At 43.5% G+C, this 23107-nt stretch overlaps 1 protein-coding gene across 1 annotated transcript in view; it reads left to right on the top strand.

The window, feature by feature from the left end:
• LOC148773402 (nuclear RNA export factor 3-like) overlaps nt 1-8331 on the top strand; it is a 48399-nt gene extending 40068 nt beyond the window's left edge. Inside the window, exons 6-24 of the mRNA XM_088833762.1 lie at nt 1032-1188; nt 1409-1562; nt 2182-2265; nt 2369-2473; nt 2586-2666; nt 2770-2839; nt 2993-3081; nt 3198-3305; nt 3452-3561; nt 4113-4149; nt 4507-4575; nt 4658-4713; nt 4856-4963; nt 5092-5150; nt 5256-5371; nt 5468-5510; nt 6022-6094; nt 6639-6758; nt 7242-8331. Of these exons, the coding sequence (XP_088689888.1) occupies nt 1169-1188; nt 1409-1562; nt 2182-2265; nt 2369-2473; nt 2586-2666; nt 2770-2839; nt 2993-3081; nt 3198-3305; nt 3452-3561; nt 4113-4149; nt 4507-4575; nt 4658-4713; nt 4856-4963; nt 5092-5150; nt 5256-5371; nt 5468-5510; nt 6022-6094; nt 6639-6758; nt 7242-7248 (1509 nt within the window). The 5' untranslated portion in view covers nt 1032-1168 and the 3' untranslated portion in view covers nt 7249-8331. The remainder of the gene's footprint in view (nt 1-1031; nt 1189-1408; nt 1563-2181; nt 2266-2368; nt 2474-2585; nt 2667-2769; nt 2840-2992; nt 3082-3197; nt 3306-3451; nt 3562-4112; nt 4150-4506; nt 4576-4657; nt 4714-4855; nt 4964-5091; nt 5151-5255; nt 5372-5467; nt 5511-6021; nt 6095-6638; nt 6759-7241) is intronic.
• Nucleotides 8332-23107: the final 14776 nt, after the last annotated feature.

Here is a 23107-nt window from a genome sequence, read left to right on the forward strand (position 1 = left end):
TAATATCTTCTGCTTCTGTTAGGTCCATTCCATTTCTGTCCTTTATCGAGCCCATCTTTGCATGAAATGTTCCCTTGGAATCTCTAATTTTCTTGAAGAGATCTCTTTTTTTTCCTATTCTGTTGTTTTCCTCTATTTCTTTGCATTGATCGCTGAGGAAGGCTTTCTTATCTCTCCTTGCTATTCTTGGAACTCTGCACTCAGATGCTTATATCTTTCCTTTTCTCCTTTGCTTTTCGCTTCTCTTCTTTTCACAGCTATTTGTAAGGCCTCCTCAGACAGCCATTTTGCTTTTTTGCATTTCTTTTCCATGGGGATGGTCTTGGTCCCTGTCTCCTGTACAACGTCACGAACCTCCGTCCATAGTTCATCAGGCACTCTATCTATCAGATCTAGTCCCTTGAATCTATTTTTCACTTCCACTGTATAATCATAAGGGATTTGATTGAGGTCATATCTGAATGGTCTAGTGATTTTCCCTACTTTCTTCAATTTCAGCCTGAATTTGGCAATAAGGAGTTCATGATCTGAGCCACAGTCAGCTCCTGGTCTTGTTTTTGCTGACTGTATAGAGCTTCTCCATCTTTGGCTGCAAAGAATCTAATCAATCTGATTTCGGTGTTGACCATCTGGTGAGGTCCATGTGTAGAGTCTTCTCTTGTGTTGTTGGAAGAGGGTGTTTGCTATGACCAGTGCGTTCTCCTGACAAAACTGTATTAGCCTTTGCCCTGCTTCATTCCGTGCTCCAAGGCCAAATTTGCCTGTTACTCCAGGTGTTTCTTGACTTCCTACTTTTGCATTCCAGACTACACTCTAAATCTAGACCCTTTTCTTGGTGCCTGTGTTCTTGTCTGTGACTGCTCCCTACCTCTCATTTCCCGAAAAGTGGAGTCATGGTGAAGCCTCTCAGCCATTTTTTAGCTCTATGATACGTTTATGTTTAGATTATGAAGAATGATGTTTCTTCATTAGTCGTGATATCAGGACTGCTTCTGATCCTGGGACCACTGATATGTTGTTGTCAATTTTAGAGCACACTGATAAAGTGAACACTTTACGAAGAAGAGCACGAACCTGGGGTGTTTACCGAAGGCAGTACACCTATTGGTCTGAACAGGTCACTTTCCAGCAGCAGCAAGACAGAGATTCAAAAGAAAGTGATGCTCATATGGCCATCCAAGAAAGATAGTAAGTGACCAGTCACCATGGCTGACATGTACCAACCATTGAACAACAAAACCTTGCAGCTAAATATGTCATTCTTCTCTCCAACTGGCCAGAGTGAAAAATGATTGAATCAGGCTAATGTTTGAGCAATCTTTATTATAACTCTGGTATCATTTGGGAAAATGTAGAGAAGACTTTCCAAGCCTATATGGACCACTTTTTTCTCTCCACTTCCCCACAGTGCTCCCTATGCCATTCCATCCCATCACTGGAGAAGTGGTTTTCAGAGAAAAGACCAAATGCATGTTAACATGGAGACAAAACAAAAGCCTCCGGAGAGAAGAATGAAAACAAACGGACAGGATGAGACCTTGGGGAGCTGGTTCAAGATTATTGTGAGTATCCTGGCTAAATGAACCTAATATGTAGAAGATGACAGAGTCGTGCTGGATTTGTGTGGAGATGCTGGGAACTTTTCTGGGACAGTGGTGTTGGTAATCTGTCTTCCTATTACTAGGAGGTATCTTCTTAGATCATCTAAGGGCAGGTTCAGAGAAGCAGTATGAAGGAAACAGACTGGCTGCAAGGAGGAGCATGGGAGAGGTTGACTAAAAGCAAAGGCGGAAACCTACTGCCAGGGAGATGGAGCGCTTCATACCAGATCACGCAGTTTGGCTTGAGCTGGGTGTGGGAGGAGGTTGAGTCTCTGGGGTCCTTGTCAGAGTGACAGGCCAGGTATACCTCGTGTGGATCTCCTGGAACTTTATAAAAGGAAGTACATGTGAAACATATTAAGTCAGTTTTTTTTTTTTCAGGAAGAGTATTTGAATGCAAAGAAAGTGTATATAGAAAATCCTTGTCTCATACCAAAGTTAGTGATAACAGATATTGTCTTATCTTAAGACATTTTTTAAAACCTGGAAAATGACCCTAAAGCAAGACCCAGTTGTGTCTTACCTTAATCTTGGATTCCATTGTATCCGTTCTCTTTCCCATTTATTCTCTGATTCCTAGATTCCCTTTGGTATAAAATATGATCAGAAGTGGCTGCTGAATTTGATTCAGAAGAAGTGCAGTGTCCCCTTCACTGCATTCGAAGTAAGACAGGACATGGAGGTGATGAGAAGAAATGGGGTAGATTGCAGGCCCAGAGAAATGGCACTGGTCTCATATTCTGTTTCTCCTGTCACTCTCCCTACAGTTTCACTATGAGAAAATGCAGGCCCAGTTCTTTGTGGAGGATGCCAACATTGCCTGCGCATTGAAGAATGTCAACGGCAAGATTTTCAATGAGGTTAATGAAAAGGTGTGTGTCAAGGGCTGACTAAGGGCAAGAGGGCAGGAGAGCAGCATGGTCTCGCTTGATCCCATGCACAGATTTCCTGGAGCTTACCCAGCCCCTCTTGTGTTCTCTACAGATACTTATCTTGGTTGAGCCCTGTGAGTCACCCCAGTCTGTGCAGAAGGCACTGACATCTGAAAAGCTGGAGCAGACAAAGGTAATGCAGACTCAACACAAGCTGTGCCCTCACAGCCAGACCCACCTTTTACCCCGTTCACTCTCAGACTCAAGCTCACTGAACCCCATCCCTAACTCTGCAGCTCACCGTGAACAAACCATACGATGCCTTCCAGCAAGCTCTTGACATCCAGAGACCCCACTTTGGCCCTAGTATGGCTACAGTAGTAACTGCAGGGCAGGTGAAGGTAGAGGGTCTGTCTGGGTAGAGCACTCGGAGATAATATCATGGGGAGGGCTTGGTGCTGGAGGTGTTCCAGCTGGCAACGTCTCAGCCTGTGTTTCCCTCCTTCTGGTTTCCTGGAGACTTGATAGCGTGTGATATTGGAACGACGTGGAACCGTAGAAATAGCATGGCTGCTTCCCTGCACATCCATCCAGGGATCAGGCCCATGGTGAGGACCTAGGCCCAATGTTGGGACTGATGGTGAGGGAGGGAGACATCGGGTAGAAGAGGCAGCTATGTCTCAGGTATTGCCTTTGGGGTCTTCACTCTTTTTCCTCATCATAGCTTTCATCTTTGTACTTGAGCAACAAGAAACCCTACTTGGTGCATAGCCTGTCCACCATTATGGAGAATGCTCCCACCACCGAGAAGTTGAATCTGTCCAACACTGAGGTGAGGTGGGGCACCCAGATCCTCCTTTGAAAGGAATGTGGGAGGCCTTATGGGTGGCGACAGACAAAGGAAAGTGGATTTGTAGGGAAAGGAAGGGTGTGGGTGCAGAGCCATCTGGTCCATGTGGGTGTTCCCTGTAATTCCAGGTGAAGGCTGCAGGGGAGATGGACAGTGGTCAGCAACTGGAACCAGAAGGGATGTGTACAGACAGAAATACTGTGTGCACCATCCTCCGTGATAAGTCAACCAACATGAGGTCTTCCTCTGCCTTGGCTCTCTCATCTCTCCCCTCCTCCCTCCGCTCCCTTTCTGTCTTTATTCCCCTCCCTATCTCCTGAGCCCCACCTCAATCACCTCCCTGCCATAGCACCTGGTCATCCCTGAGGTGTGTCCTGACTTGACAGCATGCTGGACTCCAAGTGAGGTAGCAAAGCCCCGGGCTCCCATCCTTCCATATCTTCTTTTCTCTCCAGCCTTCACTGGGCCTTGGAGGAAGGAAGGAAGGGATGGAGGGGAGTAAAGCCTGCAGACTGGATTTGAAGTGCTGGTCCCTGTGGCACTGAAGAAGGGAGTCAGAACAGTCTGGCTGGGAGCTACCCAAGGGAAAGGAGATGGAGGAGGGGGTTCAAGCAAGGGGTGGAGGGGACAGTCTCCCTCTTGGTCAGTCCATGGAGTGGTGACCAGGGCCCTTGAACGCTAGGATACTGGGGTGTGAGGGTGCTGTGATTACTGTAAGTGACTTGCTCCTATGATGAGGGTCACGTCCATAGTTTCACTGACATTTTTCTTTTGTCTTTATTTTGGCAGCACCCTCCTGGAGTTGTTCCCCAGGTTGCTAAGCTTGGTAAGTGCATTCCTTGATCAGACTCCTCTAACTAGCACTGACAGTGCCCTCAAACTACTCGGAAACCCGTTAGGCCCTGTCCAAGTTCCGTTTTTTAGCCTGACCCTTAAATGGCCTGGGGGAGGAGGGTGTACCATTCTCTGTGGGAACCTGAAAAGGCTCTGGATCTTCAGCCATGTTCTCCACAGGCTTCGGGGACCCATGGTGATGACAGAACATGTAGTCCTGCCTCTGGCACTTCCAGGGACACTTTCTTCCATGACCTCTGACCCCACCCCATCCTGGGCCCATCCTTTTCCCCGATCATCCAGCACCACATCCTGGACTGTACTGCTGACTTCCTCTTCCCTCCCATAGGGTGGCCAGGAGACACTCTCAGATTCTGTGTGTGCTATTGAAGCCCCCAAGTGCTTACCAATGTGCAAGGTGAGCACAGAGGACCCAGCAGGGTTCTAGGTGGTACAGGAGGGTGTGTCAGCCCTTGTCCTGAGGACTGTTTTAATTCCAGGGAAGTTTCTTTGGATCTGATCAGGTGAACAGTCAAGTCCTGCAATTCCTGAAGCAGTAAGTACCCCTGGGAATCTGAACAAGGGGAGGGCCAGGACAGGGGAGGCCACCCAAGCTCAGGTCTGCTGCTTATGGGAGTTTTCAAGTCTTCTTTGAGCTTCAGACCACAGAGAGAGACTCTCCTCACTGCTTCCCTCAGTTATTACTTGATCCATGACTATGGAGATCGCCAGGGACTGCTGGATTTTTATCACGAGGAGGCCTGCTTCTTCCTAATCATTCCATCCAACCCTAAGGACCCAGACCCGTGAGTGTCACAGCCCAGACCCTTCCGCAAAGCCGTATGGTTCCCCAACAGATGAAGGCCAGATCCTGCTGACACCTATGCTGGCTGCACACCTATGCACCACCCAAGTTTTTCTCTGTATCTCCTAGAAGCAGCGTGTGCCCGTACTTCCAGGACAACAGGAATGCGGAGAAGCTCAAAAACCCCAGTGAGTGTGTGGTGGGAAAGCTGGGCGGGAAGGGCAGTGAGGGGGCCGATCATAGGGTCCAGGGCGTGGCTGCCCTGACCTTCCCTTTCTTCCCCTCCCCCACAGACCTGCATATCCAGATACTGAAACACACAAAACGTGACATTGTGCATGCCCTCTGTGCATTGCCCAAAACTCAGCATGACTTCAGCTCCTTCATGGTGGACATGCATTTCCAGACGGTGAGCACCTGCTCCTCGCTTGGTGGTGAGGGGCAGGATGGCGCAGGTGGGAAAGAGGATGAGGGGTGACTGAGTACCTGGTCTCTTCCTTATTAGGAATCCACGTTCTCCTTCTCTGTCAGTGGGGTGTTCAAGGAAGGTGAGTGTGTGTAGCCCGCTCCCCACAGATGCTGCACTGCTCTTTCACCTGGTCAGGCTCACTCCCACCAGAACTCTTCCCTCCAGATTCCCTCCCCTCCACAGCCCTCAGTCTTCCCACAGACAACCCAGGTCTGAACTGCGTCCACCCTGGGCATTGGGGACACAGGCTGTGGAGTTTGGTGGCTCCCATGCCAGATCCTTACGCTGAGAACCTGGGCTGCTACTTAACTACTTAACCTCACAGTTTCCTCATAATATCCATCTCTTCGGCAACTGAGAAAAATGCGTCCCATGAACTTGTGAAGTGGTTGTCATGGGGACATGTCACTGGGAGCGGACATCTCCTACATGCCCTCCCCGTTCCTGACACCCAGGCTCCCCAAGTGAACAGCTGTCCCCTCAGCATGAGTGTCAAGTCAGACCCTGACTCGGGAATGACGTGGGAGCCTGTAAACACGTGGGGCTCTAAGGGGGTACTCTTGCTTATTGTTTGTTGTTTGCTGTTGAAGTGGAAGGAAGTTCTCAGGGCTGTGTGCGTGCCTTCACCCGGACCTTCATCACTGCTCCCACCAGCTCTTCCAGGTGAGAGGCATGTTGTGGGCGGGATGGCCCATCCAGCCTGGGCTCAGGGCCCTGGGCATGTGGTGACACATTTCTTGGGCTGACTCAGGATTGCGGAAAGCCGGCAGGGAGATCCAAGGACCAGTCTAGCCTAGAGGTTAGGAAGAGCATGGGCTCTGGAATCGGCACATGGGTTCTCTCCTTGACCCAGTGCTCACTCTCTGTGTGACCTTGGTCAAGTCACATGGTCTGTCTGTGACTCTGGCTTCTTCTGAAAATGGGGATCGGACTGTACACTCCTGTACTGCAGTGTACTGGGTTACTGTTCAGGGTAAATGTGAAGTTGTCCCTGGGTTGGGGATCAGCCTGTCCATTGAGTGAAGCTGGGAGACAATCTCTCTGAAGGTGAGCTCTGTGCGAGGGGCAGAGGAACCAGTCAAGGAGCCTGGGGACAGACACAGGAGGGTATGGAAGGGATCTGCTTGCTGAGTGTTGGTGGGAGCAGTCAGGATTGGGGTGCAGGTGGTCCATCCATAAATTGTCCTCGTGTGCATTTTTCCTCCAGTCTTTGTATAGTGAATGACGAGCTGTTTGTGAGGGAAGCCAGTCCCAGTGAAGCTCAGCGTCTGCATTCTCCATCCCAGTGTCAGCCGCCTTCATGGTCATCCTCTCCCCCGAGTAGCAGGTAACGGTGCGGGCTTTCTCCATCCAGTGTGGAATCACCTCCAGTCGTCTCAGAAGTGACTGCTGGGTTTGCATGGAGTTGGGAGGGAACTGGGAGGAGTGGAGGAGTAATTAATGGGAACTTGAAGGTACATTGTTTTCCTTGTTTATTTCAGTTATTTTTACCCTGAACATTTCATTTTTAGTACATAAGAAGCTACTCGTTGTTTTGAGCAGGCTTGAATCATTTTTATGAGTTTAATGAACCTTCTCCCTGTGTTAATGGACAGTTGGGTGTTCAGGTGTGTTTATCATGATACACTCTGCATGAGGTTCATTTCAGTGTATAATACACAGTATATGTGGAAGAGAAAAATAATTGTTCCACAACATAATACCCTAAGATAACCCTTCTGTTTTTTATCGCCATTGTATCTTCCTGAAAGTTTGCTTATGTAGGTATATACATATTGGTGCTTGTATATAAATATATATTTATCTACAGAAAATGAGATCTCATCATGAGAGAGAGAAAAGGAAACCACACGTGATACGAAGACAGAGAGAGGCTTGTGGCTGAATGGGGACCTGAAACTTGAGCAAGATTAAAAGTTAATGTGAAGCCATCTCATTTTTTACCCTTAAATTTGCCCATACACTTATTTTGCTTTATAACCTCTTATTTCTAGTGCCGAGTTAAGAGACATCTCAAATGGAATATTACAAATTGTGAGCCCAATAAATATTGAGTTATTAGTGAATGAAAGAATTGTATTTTAGTAAAATGGTAGTACTTTTTAGTTTTTTGTCCCACATGGAGGCAGCAGATATTGGAAATTCTGGTGTGACACGGCTGGATGTTGCATGATCTGATACCCCCTGCAGTGTTGAATGCGAGACAGGTCCAGAATATTCCTATCAGTGTATTAACATAAGGAGCAGTCCAGGAGCAGCAGTTAGGAACACCACAGCTTACTGCCCTGTTGCCATCTCTCACTGAAATCACCAGGTGAGTCAAAGGCAAGCCTGTCTTCCCAGTGTGGGGACTGGATTAAGGTTTGTTCCGAGGCATGATGTTGGGCGGCTCTTAGGAGATTCTTAGTCTCCCAAGAGACTAGAGGTTCTTCTCTCTTTAGAAGTTCCAACTCCAGCCATATCAGAGAGTCACTTGCTTCCTTTCTAATTATATCTACCGTATCATTAAGGAGAACTGTGAGAAATGACTTTACACAGTGCCTGCCTTAACCCCAGGCTTTCTCACTCACCCCTCAGGACAGCTCTGTGTTGAGTCCCATTTCACAGATGACAGAGCTCCTCCTCTTATAGTTTCTATCACCTTCCAGATAAGTGGGATCTTGGGGTGAGGTTCTGTCCCTTGCCCTCTCTGGAGGACAATGGAGCGGCCTCCCTTTTAGACTGTGGGCTGGAGCAGTGGTCACGTTGCTCACCCATGATAAAACAGGCTCAAGGGGTACTCCCTCAAAAGCCCCTATTGATGAATATGATGCTGCACGTACATGTGCACATGTATTCATTACCTAAGAAAAGAATTCAGTGTTCAGTTTCATGAGGAGAGGAATTAGAATTAAAATGAATTGCCAGCATATCTCCGTGTGTGTGTGTGTGGGTGTGTCACTGGGCTGTGTATAGGAAATGTATAAGGTCATTGCTTATAAAAACAGTATGTTGGGTAAATACATGGAGATGACATACCTCTGAGAGAAAGACATTTCCTTCTTTACCTCAGGGTCCCCCTTCCCTAGTGTGCAGGACAACTTTTGAGGACTGAGGAAAATAGGATATCATTTGCATGTGGAAGCCCTTTAAGAATCAAGTCTGGAAGGTTCCACAGGGAGACCTTTTCAGATATCCAGAAGGAAAGAGCAGGGAGATGGCAATGGAAGGGCAGCTATGGTGGCCTTCAGTGGAGCAGGAGCTGATCAGAGCAGAGTGCTTCAGTTGGGCACCTCCCTGGTAGCCCCCACGTCACCACTGTCTGCAGCTGAGAACCAGGAATGCTATTGGGTAAGAATCTTGCCGGGGTCATTAGAGGATGGGCACAGGGCCAGTCACCCAGGGAGAGCCCAATGCTTGTCTGCATCCCTCACCTCCATTCTGTCTTCACTTCCTACCTACTCCACTCTCAGTTGGGTTCATCCCTAACTTCTTGCTAATTACCACCTCTCCCATTCATATTTTGGCTGAGTAGTAAGAAAATAATAATACACATAAAACTGAAAACAAATTGCCACAAAAATGATAAAAGATACCAAGCACACATATTAGATAAATTACTAATTTATCCAGTTACCTCAGTCAGCACATAATGGTTCACAGCATCAAATCCTGGTCTTCTGACTGAAAAGGCTGTGCCCATAGCCTCTGTTTCTATAGTGAGTGTACTTCTGTGTTAAGACAGAGGCCAAGACAGGTAAGGGACTCAGCCCAGGTCCTGTGGTCAGTTGATGACTCCGGAACTGGACATTTGTTTGATGACTTCTGTCTGGCTGACCTGTGCCTATTCTCTGCTCTCCTGTACTAATCCTTCCTTGGGGGTTCAATGAGAAATTACTTCTGGTCAAACTAGAATTTGAAAAAGGACACCAGAAAGTGTGAGGAAATAGGAAGTGATGAGATGGAACCAAAGTTTACTTGATGCTACATTTCCAGATACTTTGTCAAATCTTCTATTTAAGAGGACATAGGCAGAAACGTTCTGAGTTGGTGCTAGTGGTAAAGAAACTGTTTCCCAATGCAGATAGACATAAGAGACCGGGTTCAATCCCTGGATCAGGAAGAGCCTCTGGAGAAAGAAATGGCAACCCACCCAGTATTCTTGCCTGGAGAATCCCATGGACAAAGGAGCCTGGTGGGCTGCAGTCCATAGGGTCGCAAAGAGATAGAGCTGAAGCGACTTAGCACGCATGCACAAGGTGCAAGTTGGGCCAGGAATAATACATCTCAAAGTCCCATTGTAGATGAGCCGTTCTTTGAGGTTTTCTCCTTTTCTTCTAACAAGTCTAGAAGTAGGCACCCACAGTCCTGTTTTACTGGTGGTCAGCCTCAGGCTGATGGAGAATGTAAAATTTCCAGGGTCCAACGTCTACCCTTTGCCCTCTGCACAGGCCAACCAGCAGCTCCATTTTAGATGATGGATTTCCAGGGTTTAAAGACTGATAGTGGAAAACTCACCTGATGTAGAATCTAGGTTGTGTCATGCTCCCCACTTGACATGAAGATGATAATGGGGATGAAGTCTTATTCGCTGGGCCAGGAGGAATGGGTGTGGGGGCTACAATGATTGCTTGATTCCTGAGGTGCTGAACTGAACCCAGGAGGCAGCACAAGCTGTTACTCTTTGGAAAGAGGACCTGAATTGTAGGCGTGCTGTGATTCATGGAGTCGCGGAGAGTCGGACACGACTGAGCGACTGAACTGAACTGAACATGTTCTTGCCAACAAAGGTCCGTCTAGTCAAGGCTATGGTTTTTCCAGTGGTCATGTATGGATGTGAGAGTTGGACTGTGAAGAAGGCTGAGCGCCGAAGAATTGATGCTTTTGAACTGTGGTGCTCGAGAAGACTCTTGAGAGTCCCTTGGACTGCAAGGAGATCCAACCAGTCCACTCTAAAGGAGATCAGTCCTGGGTGTTCATTGGAAGGACTGATGCTAAAGCGGAAACTCCAATACTTTGGCCACCTCATGCGATGAGTTGACTCACTGGAAAAGACTCTGATGCTGGGAGGGATTGGGGGCGGGAGGAGAAGGGGACAACAGAGAATGAGATGGCTGGATGGCATCACTGACTCGATGGAGGTGGGTTTGAGTGAACTCCGGGAGTTGGTGATGGACAGGGAGGCCTGGCGTGCTGTGATTCATGGGGTCGCAAAGAGTCGGACACGACTGAGCGACTGAATTGAACTGAACTGAACTGAACTGAACATGTTCACAACTACTATATGAAACCTGTTTTACATTTTATCTCATTCAGCCCTAATCTCTATTCAAGGCTAATACGCCCTTACAAACAGTGAGAGAGTTTTTTGTGTGTGAATTTTTAAAATTGAGATACAGCTGATGTAAAGCATTATTTTCAGGTGTACAGTAAAGCAATTAGGATATAGATATATGTATTTCAGATTATTATCCATTTATTATTATAAATTAGTCAATATAATGTCTGTACCTTACTGTAATTGCTTATTGGTTATCCTTTTTATGTATAAAAGTTTGTATCTGTTAACCCCAAATTCCTGTTAATTAATTCCTGTGCCTCTCCACTCCTTATCCCCTTTGGTAATCATAAGGTCAGTTTGTCTGTCTGTGAGTCTTTTTCTGTATTGAATATAGATTCATTTGTATTATTTTTAAGATTCAACATATAAATGATATCATATAATATTTACTTTCTCTTTCTGACTTACTTGACTGGTTATAATATTCTCTAGGTCTGTCTATGTGGCTGCAAATGGTAATATTTCATTCTTTTATGGCTGAGTCATGGTCCACTGTTTGTGTGTGTGTGTGTGTGTGTGTGTGTGTGTATCATATCACATCTTCTTAAGCTCGTCATCTGTTGATGGGTACTTGTGTTGTTTGAGTGTCTTGGTTACTGTAAATGGTGCTGCTATGAATGACAGTTTTCTTTTTTTCTGGTTATGTACCCAGAAGTGGAAATTCTGGATCCTATGGTAGCTATATTTGTAGCTTTTTCAGGTACTTCCATACCATTCTCCATAGTGGCTGCACCAATTTAATTCCCGCCCACAGTGTATCAAGGTCCCTTTTCTCCACACCCTCTCCAGAACTTATTATTTGTAGACTTTTTGATGATAGCCAGTCTGACCCATGTGAGGCATAATCTCATTGTGGTTTTGATTTGCATTTCCCTAATATTTACTTATGTTCAGCCTCTTTTCCAGTTCCCCTTGGACATTTGCATCTCTTTGGAAAAATATTTAGATCTTCTCCCCATTTTTTCATTTTGTTGTTTACCTTTTGTTATAGAGTTGTGTATTTTGGATATTAAATCCTTGACAGTCATTACATTTCAAATATTTTTCTCTCATCCCATAAGTTGTCATTTCATTTTGTTGATGGCTTTCTTTGCTGTGCAAACCCTTTTAAGTTTAGTTATGTTCCATGTGTTTATCTTTGTTTTAATTTATTTTGCCTTGGGAGACTGATCTAAGAAGATAATGCTACGATTTTTTTGTCAGAGTGTTTATTGCTTCTGTTCTCAGAATTCTAAGAGTTTATGGTGTCATGTTTATATTTAGGTCTTTAAACCATTTTGAGTTTATTTTTGTATATGGTGTGAGGTGGTGTTCTAACTTCACTGATTTACATGTAGCTGTCCAGTTTTCCCAGCACCACTTGTTGGAGAGACTGTCTTTTCTCCATTGTATATTCTTGCCTCCTTTGTTGAAGATTAATTGACCATAGGTGCATGGGTTTGGGCTTCCCAGGTGGCACTAAGGTGAAGAATCCTCCTGTAATGCAGGAGACATGGGTTCAACCCCTGGGTCAGGAAGATGCCCTGGAAGAGGGCATGGCAACCCACTCCAGTATTCTTGCCTGGAGAATCCATGGGCAGAGGAGCCTGGTGGGCTACAGTCCATGGGGTTGCAAAGAGTTGGACATGACTAAAGTGACTTCGCATGCAGGCACACACTCGTGGGATTATGTCTGGACCCTCTACTCTGTCCATTGATACATATGTCTGCTTTTGTTCCAGTATCAGGTTGCTTTGATGACTGTAGTTTCCTAGTATAGCCTGAAGTCTGGGAGGGTTCTGCCTCAAGCTTTGTTCCTTAACTCAGGATTGCTTTGGTAATTCTGGGTCTTTTTGTAGTTCCATATAAATTTTTGAAATACTTGTTCTAGCTTTGTGAAAATGTAACAGGTTTTTTGATAAGGATTGCATTAAGTCTGTTGATATCTTTGGGAGGTATAGACATGTTTATAATATTAAGTGTTCTAAGATCATGGGATATCTTTTAAATTCTTTAAATTTTCTTCCATTTATTTTATCAAGGTTTTAGAGATTTTATGTCTTGGTTAAGTTTATTCTTAGGTATTTTTGATGGCATTTTAAATAGGATTGCTGGGTTTTTTTTTTTTTTTGCATTCTCTTTCTGATATTTCTTTATTAGTGTAATGGGATGCAATAGATTCCTATATATTAATCTTCTATCCTGCTTCCTTGCTCAGTTCATTTAAGGGAACAGAATGTAAAAGTTAAGTAACATGACCTAGGAAACAGCGTTATTAACTACTACTTCAGGATTCATAAACTGGAGTTACAAAAATGATTCAGCATTCCCCATTTTATACTTTAACTGACATTTGACATCCCAGGAAGCATCATTATTCAGTTGTTCTTTTCAAAACAACGTGAAGTACATGCAAAACACTAAAACTCATTACAAAGGATTAGATATCCTCTGCATAACAACATTAAAAGATGTGTAAACACCTGGAAGATGTTATAGTCACATGTAGGTTTATTTCTTAAACTATAGAGTAGTTCAATGATATCAAGAGCACATAAAAGAACCAACTATGTAAATAAGTAAGAATAAATCATATTAAGTGAACAGGATTGTTATGATGTACCAAAAATATGATGCTTTTTTTGCAAAGAATATATATCAGCATGGGTGTATGAGTGTGATTAAATATGTTAATGCATTACATGCAGAGAAAAATCTGGAAAGTAGGCACCAAGAAGTTAAGAGAAATTCATGTCTCTCTTCTTTTCATATAGAGAATTATTAATTGGTGACTTATCAACATATTAAGAGAAAGTTTTGTAAAACGGGTTTATCAACAGCTGAGTCACAAAATAATAGTGTAGAAATACATTCACTGACTTGAATGTATTAAACAGATCTCTTTAATGATTATTCGGTGAATATGTATTGTCAAAGATAGAGGATGTTTTTATTCTATAACGTTGCATTTCTAGGGTGTTTTCAATATGTAATTTACTGAATAAAATGTTGAAAATACAAAAAATTGCACCCTGATAGAGATACAACATTAATGTATTCATTGTTTCAGAAGGAGTTGAAAACAATGTATTTGACAGTTTTCTGTATGTGTGTGTATTTATATCTTTTTTTTTTTGTCTCAAATTGCTTATATCCATTATTCATACACTAATTCATGCAGCTTCCTACTCAATTCACGAGGAAGCTGGATTTCCAGTCCCAGGGCTTGAAGATCCCAGCATGGGCATAAACACAGAAGGATTGCTACCAGTGTGAAGTCTAGAAATCTTGGCCTGTAGGAGGGAATCCGTTCAACTCCACACCAATACCACGGCTTTTTCCATCCCCCATCCTTTGCCAACCTCCCAGTTCAGACATTCACATCTGTAGTTCTGACTCTGTTCACCAGGTGGCAGCACTCTCCATTTTCTACATATTTTTCTTTCTCTCCCTCAACGAAAAGACATCATTTTTTCAAAGTAAAAAGTTTCCCAAAAGACAGAAGTAGGTATAACGGTACCTTAACTTTCTTTGAAAATTCAGATGTGTGTAAAAAGACTAAAAGGATATGCATGTAGTTTATGTCCTGCTTCTCACTGAGGTATTGTGTGTACTGTGTGTGTACTATGTGCCAGGAACTGTCAGTCCAATTCCTTATCTGCGTCTCAGCCTCTCTCTCTTCATCCGCAGACCTGCATAACTGGCAATGCCTATAGGAAACATGATGGAGGTTAGTGGCCAGCCCTTGGGGATGGGGATACAACCCTCATCCCTTTGACTTCAGACTTCATTCTAAGCAAGATTTGTCCAAGCTTGACCCTGAGTCCTGGAAACTGTCATGGAAACAAGAAATGATGTAGGTGAGTGGGAGAGCTTGTAACATGGGACAATGTGGCACCTTCTAACTCAAATCTCTGTCCTTTTGCATAGGACTAATAGGCTATTTATTACCTCTTCTGACTGGGCATTGCTCAGAGAGTCAAGGATGAGGTGATCAATGTTGGTTTCAGTTTTGCTTCTTCTCACCAGATCCAGCTGGAGGTTTCCCTTTCTTTTGTTCTGTCAAAATGGTACACTTTGTAATTGGTTTTGAATTTATTATCTCTAAGGAGATAAGAGGGTGGTTCTATCCATTTAGTCATCTGACAGGTCCATTTGAGATGACATGGAATTCCTGCTTCATGAAGACGCTCTCTGCCAGTCAGGGGGAGCTTGGTACGTATCCACAAGAGATGGAAAAGAGTAGAGACTGAGCTATCAAGACAAACACAGGATGAAAACTCTGGTCCAAATGCCCAGTTCTCTTGACTTAAAGAAGTGGTTTTCCCAGATTTCTCACACGATGGTCACTTGTTTTCTGGGTTCCTCTTATGCCTGACACTCTAATATGATCCTTTTCTCTCTTTCTCCTGTCCACAAATGTACACCCCCTGTAAATTCCTCTAGTAGTTGAGAAAAGTTTTCCAAAGATGACTTCAAATCCAGAAGTAGGAAGGGAAAACCATGGTAACACTCGATTCCATTAAAAATTGCATGGCAAAAAATCACATAAGCAAAGTAAAATGAAAAAAATTACACATTGGGGAAAATATATAACTTATCTAACCAACGAAGTTTATCTACTTGTACAGAAAGCTTATGAAAATGAAAGGCAAATTAGAACATTCTGAAGGAGATAGTGTACTACATACAAAGAAATATTTCCAGAAAATATGTTCCTTAAACATGTTAAAAACTATTTAACCTAACTCTTGATTAAGAAATGCAAAGAGAAAAAAAAAAAAAACAAGATGCCTCTTCTCATCATTTACATGGTCTGTGAAGTAATATGGAGACATATACATTGCTGGTTGTAATGTGACATGGTACAACTCCTAACCAGGGGATTTGTTATGATGTTATAAAATTACCAGGACACTTACCATTGGAATCAGCAGTCTCTTCTAAGAAATTACCCTAAAGTAACAATGCAAAAAGAAAAAAAGACTTAACTACAAAGTCATTCCTGCCAGAATAATTCATACAGCAGAAGACAAGAAACAAGACATATACACCAACAGGGGGCTGGTTGAATAAACTGTGGCCCATCTACATCCAAAAGGACTATACAGCTATAAAAACCAGTAAGACTGTCTTTCTCCATTGCTATGGAGTCATCACCAGGATATAATGTTCAGTGATATTAAAAAACAGGTGCAGAAAAGTGTGTAGAGCTGCTGCTGTCCAATAAGATAGCCACTAGCCTCAAGTAACTACTTACAGTAAGTTAAATTAAAATTACATGGCATTAAGAATCAATCACAGTTGTCACGTTTTAGTAGCTGGATGTTCAATTCCTGAATAAAATGTTAGTTAATGACTGCCGTGTTGAGCAGAACAGATACAGAATACTTTCCCAGCTCCACAGAAATTTCTATTGGATAGCACTGGTGTAAACTATGACAAGTTGTACATCTGAAAGGAGAAACAAATGTATGTTATCTTTTCTTGTATTCTCTAAGCTGTGCAGTAAATACAATTGATGATAAAAATGTGTACCTATAAGGGGACAGAAGAGCAACCCAGGATGCATGACAATGACGTAGATTTTCTGACTATGATATCTATGTTTATTAGCTCTATTCGCTGAAAGGGGCAAGAAACATTGACCAATCTAGTAGCAATCAGCAACTGTAGTCCCTGCACAGGATTTTCTAAACCCATTTCCCCCTAAAAGGCACCAGGCTTCCTGGAAAAATACCTGATTTTTGGTGTAGGTAAGGATTGTACAAGGTGGGTCTGGACTGAACTCTCGTAACAGAAATTATATCAAAAAGAATAATAACCTGACGGGCTCCCACTGACCAAAGATAGAACAATTTGAACATCAGAAACATTCATGATTATAATGGGGACTGCAGCCATGAAATTAAAAGATGCTTGCTCCTTGGAAGAAAAGCTATGACCAACCTAGACAGCATATCATGTCAATGTATGGCAAAACCAACCAATATAATATTGTAAAATAATTAGCCTCCAATAAAAAAAAAAAGCAGAGACATCACTTTACCAACAAAGGTCCATCTAGTCAAAGCTATATGGTTTTTCCAGTAGTCATGTATGGATGTGAGAACAACTGGACTATAAAGAAAGCTGAGCACTGAAGAATTGATGCTTTAGAACTGTGGTGTTGGAGAAGACTCTTGAGAGTCCCTTGGACTGCAAGGAGATCCAACTAGTCCATCCTAAAGGAAATCAGTCCTGAATATTCATTGGAAGGACTGATGCTGAAGCAGAAGCTCCAATACTTTTGGCCACCAGATGGGAAGAACTGACTCATTGGAAAAGACCCTTGTGCTGGGAAAGATTGAAGGCGGGAGGAGAAGGGGACGACAGAATGAGATGGTTGGATGGCATCACCGACGTGATGGACATGAGTTTGAGTGAACTCCAGGAGTTGGTGATAGACAGGGAAGCCTGGCGTGCTGCAGTCCATGGGGTCGCAAAGAGTCGGACACGACTGAGTGACTGAACTGAACTGACGTAGGGAATCCTCAAGCTCCCAACACGGGAGTCATCTGCTCTTCCCACTTTCAGCTTCCCTCCACAAGCCTGGCCACCTGCAGCCTGTGGGAGGTGGGCCAGGCCCAACTGCAGGGAATGGGTCTTGAAGGGCAGCCTGGGGGGCCTTGCAGAGACTTGGGGTGCAGAAGAAGTTCTGGAGTCTGTCCTTTGCACTCAGACATTGAAGGTACATTTCAGTGCACCCCTCCCCAATATCTAGAAGCTTAAATGAGGCCAAAGATCGAGGGTGTGAAGGTTTAAAATATCCTAGCTGGCTCCGGATGGGGTAGACCATAAAACTGAATCCAGCAAGCGGGTCTAGGGGGCTCACTGCCTAGTGGGGGAGCTGTGAGGGTCTTCAAAGCCTTCAGCAGGCCACAATGGCTCCCCCAGCCCAGGTGGCTTTGCCAAGGAAAGCAGTCACCAGCCCCGCAGTTTGAGCCTCACCTTCACACACCCCAGTAACCCCCTGAACACCTGATGCCACAGTTTGTTCACACATCCCCTCGGGCCCCCAGACCACAGGATGACCACATGCTGCATGTGGGTACATTCAGCCCAGCACACTCCCTGTCAGCAATTTCCAGGAGGATCAAGCATGTAGGAGGCGTCCCAAGGAAAGGGGACACCAGGGGTCAAAGATGAGGTATACATGCTCACAGAGATCGGTAATAGTTGTGGACCCAGGAATCATTTATGAGTCTGCCATATGATCATCCCAATTGAACAGCTTCAGGGAAATCACATGGGTAAGAGAAGGGAATCTGTCTCTAAACAAATGTTACCTTCAACAGTTAGGAAGTGTCTCCACTTCCCAGGATTTTAACTAAGGTCTTGAGTTGACAGTAGTTTCACAACATGCATCGCTCTGTCCTTTCCAAATAAACTCTCTTGAAACGAAAGCAAGCTCGTGGGTTTAACCAACCAGTTAGCAAAGCAGTGAACACCACAGAGACGGGAAAGGTTGAGAGCCTTCATGAACATCCAGAGGGGAAAATGTTCTAAGGGCAGGTTTCAGGGGAAAATTTAGGTCCAGGATCATTCAAAGTCCCCATAAACAGTCAACAGAGGTAAATGAAAGCACCTTTGAAGTACCTTCCTTGTTGTTGTTCAGTAATTGCTCATGTCCAGCTCTTTGCAACCCTATGGACTGCAGCACACCAGGCTTCCCTGTCCTTCACTATCTCCCAGAGTTTGCTCAAACTCATGTCTATTGAGTCCACGATACTATCCAACCATCTCATCCTCTGCCATCCCCTTCTCCTCCCGCTTCAATCTTTCCCAGCATCAGGGTCTTTTCCATTGAGTTGGCTCTTCACATCAGGTGGCCAAAATATTGGAGCTTCAGCTTCAGCATCAGTCCTTCCAGTGAATATTCAGGGTTGATTTCCTTTAGGATTGACTGGCTCCATCTTCTGCTGTCCAAGGGACTCTCATGAGTCTTCTATAGCACCACAATTCAAAAGCATCAATTATTTGCCGTTCAGCCTTCTTCATGGTCCAACTGTCACATCATTGCATGACTACTGGAAAAACCATAGTATTATATGGACCTTTGTCAGCAAACTGATGTCTCTGCTTTTTAATACGCTGTCTAAGTTTGTCATAGTTTTTCTTTCAAGGAGTAAATGTCTTTTAACTTCATGACTGCAGTCACCATCAGCACTAATTTTGGAGCCCAAGACTATAAAATCTAACACTGTTTTCATTTCCCCCCATATATTTGCAATAAAGTGATGGGACCAGATATCATTATCTTCATTTTTTTAAAATGTTGAGTTTTAAGCCATTTTTTTCACTCTCTTCTTTCACCTTCATCAAGAGGCTCTTTAGTTTTCCTTTGCTTTCTGCCATTAGAGTGGTATCATCTGCATATCTGAGGTTATTGATATTTCTCCCTGCAATCTAATTCCAGTCTGTGATCCATCCAGCCCAGCATTTCACATGGAGGCTCAGAGGGTAAAGCGTCTGCCTGCAATGCGTGAGACCTGGGTTCGATCCCTGGGTCAGGAAGATCCCCTGGAGAAGGAAATGTCATCCCACTCCAGTACTCTTGCCTGGAAAATCCCATGGACAAAGAAGCCTGGTAGACTACAGTCCGTGGGGCTGCAAAGAGTCGGACACGACTGAGCGACTTCACTTTCACTTTCACTCTGCAGATAAGCTAAATAAACAGGGTGATAATAGATAGCCTTGACGTACTCCTTTCCCACTTTGGAACCAGTCCTTTGTTCCATGTCTGGTTTTTTTTGTTTGTTTGTTTGTTTATTTTTTATTTATTTATTTATTTATTTATTTATTTTATATCTAAAAAAGAATTTTATTAAAAAAGCACAAATGCAAAGAAATGAACAGAGGAAAATTTATGCGTCGAACCTGGACTGGTCACTTATGATAATATACATGCTACAATTCCATTCTCTCCAATCATTCCACCTTCACCCTCTCCCACAGAGTCCCAAAGACTGTTCTAAATGCCTATGTCTCTTTTGCAGTCTCTTATACAGGGTTCAGGTTACCATTTTTCTAAATTCCATATATATGCGTTAATATACGGTATTGATGTTCTTCTTTCTGGCTTACTTCACTCTATATAATTGGCTCCAATTTCTGGTTGGCTCCATGTCTGGTTTTAACTGTTTCTTCTTGACCTGCATACAGGTTTCTCGAGAGGCAAGTAAGGTGCTCTCGTATTCCTGTCTCTTTAAAAATTTTCCACAGTTTGTCGTGATCCATACAGTCAAAGGCTTTAGCGTTACCTATGAAGCAAAAGTAGATGCTTTTCTGGAATTCCCATGTTTTTTCTATGATCCAACAGATATTTGCAACTTGATCTCTGGTTCCTTTGCCAATCCAGCTTGTGCATCTGGACAGTCTTGGTCCTCATACTGTTGAAACCTAGCTTGAAGGATTTTGAGCATTACCTTGCTGGCATGTGAAATGAGTGCAATTGTGCCATAATTCGAATATTCTTTGGCATTGCCTTTCTTTGGGATTGGAATGAAAACTGACCTTTTCCAGTCCTGTGGCCGTTGTTGAATTTTCAAAATTTGATGGCATATTGAGGGCAGGACTTTAACAGCATCATCTTTTAGAATATTAAACAGCTCGGCTGAAATTCCATCACCTCCACTTGCTTTGTTTGTAGTAACGCTTCCTAAGGTCCACTTGACTTCACACTTCAAAATGTCTGGCTGTAGGTGAGGGACAACTTATCCCAGTTATCCAGTCACTAAGATCTTTTTGTATAGCAGACACCTTCTTTGGGCCACCTAAAATAATGTAAAGGAAGGAAAACATACACATGCCCAACACTAGTAATACAAAATTGGGTCACATTCAAAATTGAGGCATCCATAAAGTGACCAAAAGTCTTTGTGTTAGTCTGGATATAGGAAAACACACTCCTTTCAGTAACTGTCTTCTTCGACCAGGTTGTGGCTATCAGATTTTAGCTCTGCAGAAATGGGAAGTGCAAAAAAAAAAAAAAACAACCAATATGTAAATGATAGCGAAGGTGAATATTAAATTTGGGGTTATCGTCATGTCTGGATGTGAGAGTTGGACTGTGAAGAAAGCTGAGCGCTGAAGAATTGATGCTTTTGAACTGTGGTGCTCGAGAAGACTCTTGAGAGTCCCTTGGACTGCAAGGAGATCCAACCAGTCCATCCTAAAGGAGATCAGTCCTGTGTGTTCATTGGAGGGACTGATGTTGTAGCTGAAACTCCAATACTTTGGCCACCTGATGTGAAGAGCTGACTCATTTGAAAAGACCCTGATGCTGGGAAAGATTGAGGGCAGGAGGAGAAGGGGACGACAGAGGATGAGATGGTTGGATGGCATCACCGACTCAATGGACATGAGTTGGGTAGACTCTAGGAGTTAGTGATAGACAGGGAGGCCTGGCGTGCTGTGGTTCATGGAGTCATAAAGAGTCAAACACTCCTGAGGGACTGAACTGAACTGTCATGGCAGTGCTGTGTTGTGATACACCTCACTGAGCTGATGAAAGGAGTTGAGACAACAAATAAGGAGAAAAGCCTGAGTGATGTCAGCGACGATGCAGAGATGGAACAAACCAGAGTGTCGGGAGAGCTAGCAGATGGACAGAATGTTCTGGCTAGGAATGTGACACCAGGACGCAGGTAGGACCTCAGTGGCAGTTGGAGTCCCTGGGATCTGGGATCAGAGAGAAATTAAAGAGGGTGTATATTTTCCAGATGGCATGGGACATCTCTTAGTCATGAATTCTTCCCCTTTATGTCTACTTCCTACTTTAAAGGAGGTTCAGGGAACTGAGTATCAGCACAGTTTCCCTACTCTCAGTGGACCTGGTCCTTCTCTGCTCCGTGAACCAGTGACAGACATGTGGGGCACTTTACTCCTTACCATCATTGTGCCATTTCAGTGTTTGATGGGGCTGTGTAGTGTCCATGGAAGCAAATATGGTCCTTCCCCAATCAGTCTTACACCCGGATAGCCTCAGTCCCTAGGAGTGTCCCTTCAGTTACCTCTGGGCCTTATCTGCTCACTTGGGAGCCCCCACTCTTCCCTCCAGTCAGAGTGGACTCCCCATCTCCTCCCTTCCATCCACCCCTCCTTAAGTCTTGCCCACTGTCCCAGGCCTAGTTCCTCTTTCAGGAATCTCTGAGGACTCCAGTGAACATCAAGATTGTTCAAGATTGTTGTCTACTCAGGATCTTTTGTTCCTTACCAATTTTAGAATTATTTGATTTGGTTCTATGAAAAATATCATTGTCATTTTGATAGAGGTTGAATCTGTAGATTGCTTTGGTATTATGGTCATTTTAACAACATTAAGATTTTCAATCCATAAGATGGAATATCTTTCCATTTAGTTGTGTCTTTTTCATTTTCTTTCACCAGTGTCTTACTGTTTGCACTATAGAGGTGTTTCACCTCATTTGTTAAATCTGTTTCTAGGTAGTTTATTCTTCTTTATGCAATTTTAATGATATTGAGCATCTTTTCATATACATGTTGACCATACATATATAATCTTTGGAAAAATGTCTGCTTAGGTCATTTGCCAAATTTTATTCAGATTTTTCTATATTGAGTTGTATGATTTCCTTACATATTTTGAAAATTAATTGCATGTTATATATACAGTTTACAAAGATCTTCTCCAATTCCACAGGTTACCTTTTAATTTTGTTGACTGTTTCTTTTGTTGTGCAAGATGTTTTGTTTTGTGGTCCCACTTGTTGATTTTTGCTTTTGTTACTTGTGCATTTATAATATATCTAAAAATCATTGCCACGACCAATGCCAAGGAGCTTTTTCTTATATTTTCACCTGGGAGTTTTATGGTTTCAGGAAATAGCAAGAGAACTAGAAATAGAAAAGGGGCCTGAATATCTGAATGCATTTTTGCAATCTCATGATAAAACTTTAACCCCGAGGAGCTGTTTCTTATGGGATTGAAGAAAGTGGTTTCTTGAAAGGAATCTACCTTTGGTGGAGATGCTGTGAAGACTGTTGACAACAAAGGATTTAGAATATTACATAAACTTAGTTGATAAAACAGTGGCAGGTTTTGAGAGGATAGACTCCAATTTTGAAATAAATTCTTCAGTGGGTAAAAGCTAACAAACAACATTGCATGCTAATCGTTTCTGAAAAAATAAGAGTCAATTGATACAGCAAACTCTACTGTTGTTTCATTTAAAGAAATTACCACGGCCACCCCAACCTTCAACAGCAACCACCCTAATCAGTCAGCAGCCATCAAAGACATGCCTGACCCTCCACCAGCCAAAAGATTATGGCTCTCTGAACTTTCAGATATTTGTTAGCAAGTTTCAGCAATC

This window comes from Moschus berezovskii, chromosome X (genome assembly GCF_049115385.1).
Source record: "Moschus berezovskii isolate FMDL1 chromosome X, NW_MosBer_1.0, whole genome shotgun sequence".
Taxonomy (NCBI): domain Eukaryota; kingdom Metazoa; phylum Chordata; class Mammalia; order Artiodactyla; family Moschidae; genus Moschus; species Moschus berezovskii.